Genomic DNA, 12,657 nt, shown 5'->3' with positions numbered 1-12,657 from the left:
CCCCCCCCCCCCCCCCCCACATGATTGTAAAGCGCTTTGAGTGTACAGCAATACACAGTAAAGCGCTATATAAATGCATCATTCATTCATTCAATGAGCATCTGAGATCTTTAGATCCACTTGTTGGATGTTTTGATCAGCTTTGCCTGAAAGGTGTGAGATAACAGATGCTTTTGCCACTGCCAAAGCTCCATGTTGATAGATTGTGATAAAGAACTCAGGTTTTGATCCAGCATACTGTTTGTATGACTGTGCATTCAGCACTCTTCCAGTGAATCCTTTGTAACTACAGGATATGGTTACATTTTCACCTACAACAGTGCTCATAAATGGTGATAGTGGGAAGATTGCATTTGCCACTGAGCAACCTAATGACTAAATAGCTTGGTTAGGGAAGAGTAATGAAATCAAATGTGGGGCTGCAACAACTAATTGATAAAATCAATTTTTATCGATTATGAAAATCATCGACAACAATTCTCATTATCGATTAGTCACGTCTGCCCACAGTGCACGTCCAACTTCAGCCGGTCGCATCAAATTACAGCACTGAATAACGCATTTCTATGGACAAAATGCATCTAAAAATAGTGGAGGAAACAGAATGAGCTCCTGAAGAAAAAGTACGTGATCCAAGCTGCCCAAAACATGAGAAATCTTTGTTTTAAGTTTCAAGCTGATGCATTAGCTTAATTACTTGCCCTATCTCAGGTGCTTTGATAGATACGTGTGTGCGTCCTCAGCGCAAAAAACGCTCAGTTAACGGTCATATCCTTATCTGTAAATGTCACAAATTTATGCATGCCTTTCCATTTTTGCATAATGTTTTGCAAACATTCATTGTGCAGAAACATCTGTTGTTGAACATTAAATTTAGGTTTAAAAGTCAACATGCAGTGACAGGGGGTCTAATAAATTGTTAAACACTGTATGTTTTCATAGCATTCAGTTGGCACATTTGTTTGGAGGACATTAAGCAGAATGTGGAATAGTGTGTTTTTGTCAATAAAATAAAAATAAAGAATTAAAAAAAAAAAAAAAATCTGATTAATCGAAAAAATAATCGACCAACCAATCGATTATCCAAATAATCGTTAGTTGCAGCCATAATAAAATAACATTTTAATAAGATTCCAGTTCAATTCAAAATGGTTTATATTAATTTAAATGAATGAAAATATGTTTCCATTAGTTAATCTCACCCAGATGAATCCATAAACTAATAAGTGTAAAGATAAACATAATGGTTGATATATTGGATGCCAAAATCAAGATGACTGTATCTCTGAGACCAGGGTCTGTCTCTTTAGTAGATATTTATCAACATGTTTTTCTTTCATGGCTTTTGCCACTAGATTTACAAGTAAAAGTCTAATCTCAAGAAATACATGATAGAGAAAACTATATGTTTGCTGCAGCAAACCTCAGGGCACGTAGACATGCTCATTTGTTTTTACCTGATACCACTTCAACACAATTTAAAACTGCTTGGCCTTCTGCTAAGCTTTCTGGTTATGTCCATTTTGTGGCTGCAGCATTGTGCAAATATATTTTTAGAGCATCATACAATAAAGACACTGTCATATAAAGGTTTCATTTGTTGTTTAGTGTAGTTCATCAGGTTGTTCATTTAGTTGTTTTCCCCTTCATTTTGTACAGTGTTGATGTGTTTCCTGTCACTGTGGGCTGCAGGGCACAGTAGTACAGTGCAGAGTCTGATACTGAAGCAGAGGAGATCTTCAGAGCCACACGGTTTTTCTCCTCATTTGTTTTAGCAGACACTCCAGGTATTGGAGGGTCAGCTGGCTGCTCAAGTTTGGATTCACTAACCAGAAACAAAAACTGAGGTTTGGAGCTGCTGTATTGACGATACCACAGGAGAGAATCACTGCTGTACGACCCATTGTAATTGCAGGTCAAAGTAATGGAGTCACCATCGTTAGCAAGTTCAGATGAGGAGAGAGGGGCTATTCCTTCTCCACCTGCATCACCTGAAAAAAGCAGAACATTGCAGTTTAATACTCATTCATCACACGTTATTAATGTCTGATGACTTCTGTTTGGAAGGTTTACTCAAAGGATTCCAAATAAATGCCACATATCTTACCTGAAAAGAGAAGAACGAACCAGACACTGCATAGAAACATAATGGATCGTCACAAGCAGCTCAAACTCTATAACTCACAGCCTCTGACTGATTTTGTGCACATTTCCTTTTTTTTTTTTTTTTTTTAAATTGTCACACCAACTGAAGATTCCAATCTTCTGTAATCTGAGTGAACACTGCCATCTTCTGTACATTTCATGCGGTTACTTTACAGATTATTGCTAATTAGTTTGTTTTACTAATTACAGTAGCTATTTAGGGACTAACAGGGCTCTACAGTGCGACCATTTCAGTCACATTTGCGACTGAAAACTACTGCGTGCGACTATGAAATAATATTTAGGAGCACCTGTGCGACTGTCCCAATCAGCATATTTGTGTTTGCGCTGAGGGAGCTTCATAGGTTCTAATATACGTAAGTGTTTCTGCAGCGTTGAGTAATGTATCACAGACATATCCTCTCATTATAACAAACACAGTGTTGACAGGGTGTAAATAAGATATTCATTGTGCAGTGTAGAGAGCTTCGTCGATTATAATGGAGTTTTGTGAGATCGGGATAAACTAAGATGAGTGACAGCTTTTAATGATTATTAAGGGAGTTTGCAAATGTGATATTGATTTAATACAACAGTTCATTAAACAAGAAGTTAATATTAAGTGACGGAAGGTAAATTTTTTTTTATCAGAATTTTTGATTACTGATTAGAAGGTGCTCCTAAATTTTTGACTGTGCTCCTACACTTTTTTAATTAGGAGCACAAGCGCTCCTAAAAAGAAAAGTATCCGTAGAGCCCTGGACTAGTAGTCTGACTGATGTGTAAGGTATATTTGATTTTAGATGCTGCTGATTTTATATCAGTTTATGTCTGTGCTATATAGATGAAACCGCTGATAAAGCTACAGTGTGTTATGAGATATAAAACAAATATATGGAAATAATGCCACCATATGTCTGCAGTAAATTAAGTTGAATCAATCAGCTGTGAGAGAGCAATGCAATTATTCATAATACAGCACATTTAGTTGGACATTTGAAAAGTTATTTATTGGCATTGATGGTTTCTTTCTTTCTTTAAAATTACATTTCTATATAAAATTATTTATATTATTTTAGAGGGATTAAAAATATGTTTGCATGAGTTCATCTCACCCAGATGAATCCATAAACGAATAAGTGTGAAGATAAACATAATGGTTGATGTATTGGATGCCAAAATCAAGATGACTGTTTTAGCTCCTTGTCCTAGAATCTTTGAGACCAGGGTCCATGTCTTTAGTAGATATTTATCAAAGTTTTTCTTTTGTAACTTTTGCTAATAGATGAAAAAAGCATTGCCACTACATTTACATTGTTTGCTACAGCAGATTTGAGAGCATTTAGACATGCTCATTTGTTTTTACCTGAAACCCACAATTTTAAATTGCTTGACCTTCTGCTAAGTTTCCGGTTATGCACATTTTGTGGTTGCAGCATTATGCACATATAAAGCATTGTAAAATAAAGACACAGTCATAGAGGTTTGATTCACTATTTAGTGTGGTTCATCAGGTTGTTCTCCTCTAAATTTCATATCAAATGTTACAGTAATTGATGATTCAAATCTCCTGTAATCTGAATGAACACTGCCATCTGTTGATGGCATAGTTACAGATGAATCTGCTGACAAAGTTACAGTGTGTTATGAGATATAATATAATATGGAAATAATGCCACCATGTGTCTGCAGTAATTAAGTTGAATCAATCAGCTGTGAGAGAACAATGTAATTATTCATAATACAGCACATTTAGTTGGACATTTGAAAAGTTATTTATTGGCATTGATGGTTTCTTTCTTTCTTTAAAATTACATTTCTATATAAAATTATTTATATTATTTTAGAGGGATTAAAAATATGTTTGCATGAGTTCATCTCACCCAGATGAATCCATAAACGAATAAGTGTGAAGATAAACATAATGGTTGATGTATTGGATGCCAAAATCAAGATGACTGTTTTAGCTCCTTGTCCTAGAATCTTTGAGACCAGGGTCCATGTCTTTAGTAGATATTTATCAAAGTTTTTCTTTTGTAACTTTTGCTAATAGATGAAAAAAGCATTGCCACTACATTTACATTGTTTGCTACAGCAGATTTGAGAGCATTTAGACATGCTCATTTGTTTTTACCTGAAACCCACAATTTTAAATTGCTTGACCTTCTGCTAAGTTTCCGGTTATGCACATTTTGTGGTTGCAGCATTATGCACATATAAAGCATTGTAAAATAAAGACACAGTCATAGAGGTTTGATTCACTATTTAGTGTGGTTCATCAGGTTGTTCTCCTCTAAATTTCATATCAAATGTTACAGTAATTGATGATTCAAATCTCCTGTAATCTGAATGAACACTGCCATCTGTTGATGGCATAGTTACAGATGAATCTGCTGACAAAGCTACAGTGTGTTATGAGATATAATATAATATGGAAATAATGCCACCATGTGTCTGCAGTAATTAAGTTGAATCAATCAGCTGTGAGAGAACAATGTAATTATTCATAATACAGCACATTTAGTTGGAGATTTGAAAGGTCCTTTATTGGCATTGATGGTTTCATAAAGAACATTTAACATCTATGAAACATTTCCATATACAGAAGATTCTTTATAGTGGACGTTTCTTTTAACATTATTGCCACTAAGAAGAAATGGTTCTTTTAAGAACTGTTCACTGAAAGGTTCTTTGGGGAAACCAAAAATGCTTTCTTTCTTTCTTTCTTTCTTTCTTTCTTTCTTTCTTTCTTTCTTTCTTTCTTTCTTTCTTTCTTTCTTTCTTTCTTTCTTTCTTTCTTTCTTTCTTTCTTGTCTGTGTATTCTTCATCCTCTCAGGTTATTGTACAGTGTTGAAGGGTTTCTTGTTACTGTGGGCACCAGGGCACAGTAGTATACTGCAGCATCTGACACTTCAGTTTTGGAGATCTCCAGGTTCAGTAGTTTTTTGTCCTTTTGTGCTTCAGCAACATGACGGTCCTTCTTTTCTGGACCCAAATTTTCCAAAGCTTGCAAGAGAAATTCAGGGGCAGTGTTGGGATACTCTCTGTACCACTGCCAACTCTGTATGCTATTTCCACTGTAGTTGCATGAAAGAGTTGCCTTTCCTCCTTCAAAAGCATGGTTTTCAGTAGAGAGGGGTGTTATTGCATTTGCAAAAACACTCTCTGGGAAAATATAAGCAACACAAGATCAATAATAATAGTGCACCTTCAGTAAATGTATCTGTTTGTTAATATTGTTATAGAGGTATATAGTCTCTTAGCAAATATAGATATATTAACTATGTAAATATCAAATTGTACCTGTTAGAAGTGCCAAAATGTTAAGGTAAAACAAAATCATTATGACTGTGGGAGATCATCTGTAAAATGAGATTTGGAGAAACACAGGACTGCCTTCTGCTGTTCTCATTCTCATCAAGCTCCACCCAAAGGATTGTGGGACCCTCTGTTGATTCTTTCAAATAAATAGTGGATACAGATATTTCCCACAATAGAAGTATGAGGAAAGTGTCTGTCATTGTAAAATGTAATTTTAAAAAATCCTATCAATTTTTGAAGTGTATTATGCGTTTTATTTTCTTATATTTACAGTTAATTACAAACAGCTCATTAAAAATAACAAGTAAAGTCATCCACATAATCTTAAATATTTTTAAATAAAATGTTACACCAATTGATGATTCAAATCTTCTGTAATCTGAGTAAACACTGCCATCTGTTGTGCATTTCATGCTATCACTTTACTGACTACTAATTAGTTTGTTTTACTAATTACAGTAGCTATTTAGGGACGAGTAGTCTGACTGATGTATAAGGTATATTTGATTTTAGATACTGTTGATTTTATACAGTTTATGTTTGTGCTAAATAGATGAATCTGCTGACAAAGCTACAGTGTGTTATGAGATATAATATAATATGGAAATAATGCCACCATGTGTCTGCAGTAATTAATTTGAATTAATCCGCTGTGAGAGAACAATGTATTTATTAATAATACAGCATATTTAGTTGGACATTTGAAAGGTTCTTTATTGGCATTAAATGTTCTTTATGGTCGAAAAAGATTATTCTAATATTCTTTTATTTTAAAAATGGTTCTTTTAAGAACTGTTCACTGAGAAGTTCTTTGGGGAATCCAAAAATGGTTCTTTCTTTCTTTCTTTCTTTCTTGTCTGTGTATTCTTCATCCTCTCAGGTTTTTGTACAGTGTCGAAGCGTTTCCTGTTACTGTGGGCACCAGGGCACAGTAGTATACTGCAGCATCTTCCACTTCAGTTTTGGAGATCTCCAGGTTCAGATGTTTTTTGTTCTTTTTAGCTTCAGCAACATGACGGTCCTTCTTTTCTGGACCCAAATTTTCAAAAGCTTGCAAGAGGAATTCAGGGGCAGTGTTGGGATACTCTCTGTACCACTGCCAACTCTGTATGTTACTTCCACTGTAGTTGCATGAAAGAATCACCTTTTCTCCTTCGAAAGCATGATTTTCGGTAGAGAGGGATGTTATTGCATCTGCAAAAACACTCTCTGTGTAAATGTAAACAACAGAAGATCAATAATAATAGTGCGCCTTCAGAAATTATATCTGTTTTTTAATATATTTTTCTAGGGGTGTATAGTCTCCTAGCAAATATAGATATATTAACACATGTAAATATCAAAATTACATACCCATTAGAAGTGCTAAAACATTAAGGTAAACCAAAATCATTATGACTGTGGGAGATCATCGGCAAAATTGAGATTTGGAGAAACACAGGTCTGCCTTCTGCTGTTCTCATTCTCATCAAGCTCCACCCAAAGGATTGTGGGACCCTCTGTTGATTCTTAGAAATTATTAGTGATATTTCCCACAACTGAAATCTGAAGCAATTATCTGTCATTTCTTTATTTCTACTGCAAAAAAAGTATTTTTTTTTAAATATTTGGTTAGAATTTTTAATGTACAGTACATTGAAACCAACACATTAAAATGAGCAAGTAAAGGCATCAACATAATATCCAACTTAAATGTATCATAAGGACATTGGTGAATTGAGGAGAAGTGGGTTGTTACTAGGGCTGTGCGATATTGAAGAAAAATGCGATATGCGATACCTTGTTAAAAAATGCGATATTCAATACGATATTGCTTAAAGTGTGTAAAATCAATTAAAATATTTTAAAATATTTAAAAATTAAAATCATATAACCAATTTGTTTCACATTCTTTCTTGGAAAATAAAGAATCACTATAACTTCTGAAAGTGGCCAGCAGTGTTTTAGCATTACTTAAAAAGTAGTGTCACAAATCAGAAAATGTAATTTAACATCAATGTGAACATACAAAAAAATGAATTACACTAATTTTATATCATTGTAACTTTGCTTTCCATACACTTTAAGTACTTCTTCATATACCACAGCAAAAGCTATAGTCTGAGAAAGTTGAAACATGATTAAAGGCAAGTGAACAGTCAGTAAAAAAAAAAAGAAAGAAAAAGAAAAAAAAAGAAATAGACAATTTATAAGCATAGATAAAATGAACAGTAGTATTCAGGTACAGAAATGTAATAATTAAGTGTAAAATAACACTGCATAGTGTTCACTGTATGAATTAAATTTAGATTAATCTTTGTTATAGCCGTTTTGTTGTTTGATTAACATTAGTGACATATTCAGCAGCAGGTATTTATAGGCTGCTGTCCCTTTAAATCCGACTGCACGGATCCAGTGTAATGATACACATCCGATTTCTTTCTCAGCTGTTTACATTCATTTAAAGCATAACCGACTGTGTTTACGAGAATGATCGTCGAGATGTGTACTATTGACATAATTCTGTGTGTATGTGTCTGTTCAAACATAAGGAGGAGATGCGAAAGACGAATCAACTCGGTCTGAAACGCGTCTCTCTGTGTGTGCGCGTGCTTTGCACGTGTGTGGCAGAACTGAAGAGACGCTGCGTGAGATGCGGCTTGTGCGCACGCTTCAGGTGTGAGTCAGACAGCAAGACGAGACGGCAAAGAGTTGTTTTCTGCAACTTATTGCACTTAACTCTTTTTAACGTAACGTGTTTTTAACCTTTTGCAACATTTTGATTTAAGTAGCCTATTATTAAAATGATAATGATATTGCACGTGTAACGGAGGCCAGCGAGTAAGTGCTGTGCAGGTAAACCTCACTCCCCTGATCTCACTAGCGACTGACGCTAGAGGCTGCAGTCTTTAGCATCCTTGTTAGTGCGTCCGCCTCCCATGCCGGCGACCCACTCGGAACAAGAACGAGGTGTGGCGGTGAGGACCCGGGAGAGAGGGGTTACATTGGTGCCGTGACCTGGATGGGAGTGAGGTTTAGGGGGGTGAGTGTAACGGAGGCCAGCGGGTAAGTGCTGTGCAGGTAAACCTCACTCCCCTGATCTCACTAGCGACTGACGCTAGAGGCTGCAGTCTTTAGCCTCCTTGTTAGTGCGTCCGCCTCCCGGAACAAGAACGAGGTGTGGCGGTGAGGACCCGGGAGAGAGGGGTTACATTGGTGCCATGACCCAGATGGGAGTGAGGTTTAGGGGGGTGAGTGTAACGGAGGCCAGCCAACCTCACTTCCCTGATCTCAAGAGATGCAGTAGCGACTGACACTAGAGGCTGCAGTCTTTAGTCTCCTTGTTAGTGCGTCCGCCTCCCATGCCGGAGACCCGGGTTCGAGACCCACTTGGAACAAGAATGAGGTGTGGCGGTGAGAACCACCACACAGCGGGTTACACACGCTGTTGCCGATATGCATATTGTGTTATTTACATTTCGATAATTTCGATGTATCGTGCAGCCCTAGTTGTTACCTGATTAGGTTTTGAAAAAAAAAGTTGTTTATGATTTATCAACAATTTTAATTGTTACAGTATTGGGACAAAGTCCAAATCATGTCATGTATGCTTTTGAAATCAACAAAATAGAATTTTTTTTTTTTAACTGTGACGTGAAAGGCCTTAAATCTGAAATATAGTATGTTTTTGTATAGGAACTCTTAGTTTCCTGTGATTGTGGGCTGCAGTGCACAGTAGTACACCGCTGAATCTGTCAAAAAAACTTTGGAGATCTGTAGATCCACTTGTTGGAGGTCTTGATCAAATTTGCCAGAAAATCTTGATATGGTTATTGGTAAGTCTGGACCTTTGTGCGAATAGCTGTAGGTACGGAAGTCTGGTTTTGATCTTGGATATTGTCTATACCACTGCGCATTCAGCACTCTTCCAGTGAATCCTTTGTAACTACAGGATATGGTTACATTTTCACCTACAACAGTGCTCATAAATGGTGATAGTGGGAAGATTGCATTTGCCTCTGTGTCACCTAACAAAATAAAAATAATAATAATAAATAAATAACTTGGTTATGAAACAACAGAAGTAATTAAAAATACATTTAAAAAATATATTCCATTCAGCATAAATTATATAAATTTAAAGCAAAGTAAACATGTATGTGCATAAATCAATCTCACCCAGATGAATCCATAAACTAATAAGTGTGAAGATAAACATAATGATTGATATATTGGATGCCAAAATCAAGAAGTTTGTTTCATCATACAGGCACACCTCCACTTTTGTGAGATCCCAGAGACACAAAACTCCACCCTCAGAGTCAAATGAATGTCTCTGCAGTGTTTTTTGTCTCCTTGTAGTCTTTCACTGCAGTACAGCACATCTTTATCAACATGATTTGCTTTTGTAGCTTTAGCTAATAACCTGCTTTTCGGTTACTAAATCATGCTTTTCAGAGGGATTTTATTGCATTTGCAAAACACTCGCTAGGAAAATATCAACAGCAGCATTTTATATGTTCATTAATATGCATCTTTTATAGGACTATATAGATATGATAGATATATTAACATATGCGAATATCAAATTTATATAACTGTAAGAATTGCCAAATCAGTAAGGCAAAGCTGATTCATTACTAAATTGAGGAGAAGTGTGTTGCTGCACTATTGATCTTTATCAATGCATTTTTTCTTCTGTAGAATTGAAAGAGTCTGTACTTCTACTAGACACATTTGTTTTAGCTGAAATTACTTAAGCGCAATTTAAAACTGCTTGAACTTTGCTGAGTTTTTCGTTTAGTTGTTTTCCCCATTTTGTACAGTGTTGATGCGTTTCCTGTCACTGTGGGCTGCAGGGCACAGTAGTACAGTGCAGAGTCTGATACTGAAGCAGAGGAGATCTTCAGAGCCACACGGTTTTTCTCCTCATTTATTTTAGCAGACACTCCAGGTATTGGAGGGTCAGCTGGCTGCTCAAGTTTGGATTCACTAACCAGAAACAAAAACTGAGGTTTGGAGCTGCTGTATTGACGATACCACAGGACAGAATCACTGCTGTACGACCCATTGTAATTGCAGGTCAAAGTAATGGAGTCACCATCGTTAGCAAGTTCAGATGAGAAGAGAGGGGCTATTCCTTCTCCACCTGCATCACCTGAAAAAAGCAGAGCATTGCAGTTTAATACTCATTCATCACACGTTATTAATGTCTGATGACTTTTTTGAATGGTTACTCAAAGGATTCCATATGCAAGTCACATATCTTACCTGAAAAGAGAAGAATGAACCAGACGCTGCATAGAAACATAATGGATCGTCACAAGCAGCTCAAACTCTATAACTCACAGCCTCTGACTGATTTTGTGCACATTTCCTTTTTTGAACTGTTACAGTACACCAACTGAAGATTCAAATCTTCTGTAATCTGAGTGAACACTGCCATCTTCTGTACATTTTTTGCTATTGCTTTAATAATTAGTTACTGATTGCAGTAGTTATTAGGGACAAGTAGTTAGTATACAAGTAGAGAGTATATTTGGCAGTATATTTGATTTTATTTGATTTTAGTTTCTGTTGATTTTATACCAGTCATTTGAGTTTACAGAAAATTGAAAGAAAATTGCTACAAAGAATATTGCACCTGAAAGAACCATTTACCGGATCATCAAGAATGTCAAGGAGAGAGGTTCGACTGCAGTGAAGAAGTCTTCAGGACGTCCCAGAGCATCCAGCAAGCGCCAGGACGGTCTCCTCCTGAGGAGTCAGCTACGGAATCGTGTCACCAGCAGTGCAGAGCTTACTCAGGAAAGGCAGCAGGTTGGTGTGAGAGCATCTGCACGCACAGTGAGGCCAAGACTTTTGGACAATGGCCTGGTGTCAAGAAGGGCAGCAAAGAAGCCACTTCTCTTCAAGAAAAACTTCAAGGACAGACTAAAATTCTGCAGGAAGTACAAGGATTGGACAGCAGAAGACTGGTGCGAAGTTATTTTCTCTGATGAAGCTCCCTTCCGACTGTTTGGGACATCTGGAAAATTGATTGAGAGAAGAAAAGGTGAACACTACCATGTGAGTCCTGTGTTGTGCCATCAGTGAATCATCCTGAGACCATCCATGTGTGGGGTTGCTTTTCAAACAAGGGAGTGGGCTCTCTCATAATTCTGCCCCAAAACACTGCCATGAATAAAGAATGGTATCAAAACGTCCTGCAAGAGAAGAGTGATAAAGAAGTGGCTCGAAGATCGTGGCCAGGCAACTCCCCGGATCTCAGTCCCATAGAGCAGGGGTTTTCAACCTGTGGGGCGCGCCCCACCAGGGGGGCGCCAGCACCTGTTAAGGCGGGCGCGAGAACCTGAGACGTAAACACTCGAGTAATTATGAGGACGAGCTATCAATTTTTTAGGCATCCACTAGGGGGCAATTTGATTAGTCCCACACCTAATTATCAGGCAGCTGTTAGAGCAGAGTTGGTGCGATCGAGTTCAAGAAAAGGTAAGTAACATAAAAAATAAAATGGACCAGTGGCTTTTTAAGATTAATACCAGTGAAAGTAAAACGGGTGAACCGTCTGACAAAAAAGAAGAGGAGTGGCTGTCTGAAGCATTACGACTTCAAACTGATGACGAACCCTCCACATCAATGGGGATTTCCATACAGAGAGGATTAATTGCAAAAACCAAAGGCCTGTGTGCATCAAAACGACGGAAGTATGACGATATGACGAACAAATACGGATTCACGTGCATCACAATTAATAAAGAACCACGTCCACAGTGTGTTGTATGATCAGAGCAGAAGAGCAGAGAAACGACAGTTTGAAACCTGTGAAACTGATACGTCACTTACAAACCGAACATCTGATGTTAAAAGATTTTTTCGCCGTAAAGAATCGGCATTAACAGGTCAAAAACAAACTATGACCAGCCAAACCACTCTGCCAGTAAATGCGCTTACTGCTTCATATGAGGTGGCGCATTTAGTTGTCAAGGCCAAAAAGCCTCATAGAATTGCAGAGAGCCTCATTCGTCCAGCAGCAATGGCCATCTGTAGAACTATGTTTAGACTAAAGACTAAAGTGAAGTGACATGTGGCCAAGTATGGTGACCCATACTCGGAATTAGTGCTCTGCATTTACCCATCCAAAGTGCACACACACAGCAGTGAACACACACAAACCGTGAACACACACCCGGAGCAGTGGGCAGCCATTT

The 12,657-nt window shown here is 37.3% G+C and overlaps 4 gene segments (V, D, J or C); all 4 read right to left on the bottom strand.

Moving 5' to 3' along the window:
* Positions 1 to 1,626: 1,626 nt before the first annotated feature.
* Positions 1,627 to 2,147, bottom strand: LOC107563576 (T-cell receptor alpha chain V region CTL-F3-like). The segment is given in 2 exon segments: positions 1,627 to 1,991; positions 2,108 to 2,147. Coding segments are annotated over 2 exon segments (405 nt in total).
* Positions 2,148 to 4,970: 2,823 nt separating this feature from the next.
* LOC107563575 (T-cell receptor alpha chain V region RL-5-like) lies at positions 4,971 to 5,489 on the bottom strand. The segment is given in 2 exon segments: positions 4,971 to 5,311; positions 5,450 to 5,489. Coding segments are annotated over 2 exon segments (381 nt in total).
* An 846-nt stretch (positions 5,490 to 6,335) lies between these two features.
* Positions 6,336 to 6,860, bottom strand: LOC107563574 (T-cell receptor alpha chain V region CTL-L17-like). The segment is given in 2 exon segments: positions 6,336 to 6,676; positions 6,821 to 6,860. Coding segments are annotated over 2 exon segments (381 nt in total).
* Positions 6,861 to 9,148: 2,288 nt separating this feature from the next.
* Positions 9,149 to 10,757, bottom strand: LOC107563573 (T-cell receptor alpha chain V region CTL-F3-like). The segment is given in 3 exon segments: positions 9,149 to 9,392; positions 10,271 to 10,604; positions 10,718 to 10,757. Coding segments are annotated over 3 exon segments (618 nt in total).
* Positions 10,758 to 12,657: the final 1,900 nt, after the last annotated feature.

Source organism: Sinocyclocheilus grahami, unplaced genomic scaffold, assembly GCF_001515645.1.
Source record: "Sinocyclocheilus grahami isolate Dianchi unplaced genomic scaffold, SAMN03320097.WGS_v1.1 scaffold879.1, whole genome shotgun sequence".
Classification (NCBI taxonomy): Eukaryota; Metazoa; Chordata; class Actinopteri; order Cypriniformes; family Cyprinidae; genus Sinocyclocheilus; species Sinocyclocheilus grahami.
The sequence above is the reverse complement of the archived record's forward strand: the minus strand, read 5'-3'. Positions and strand labels throughout refer to the sequence as shown.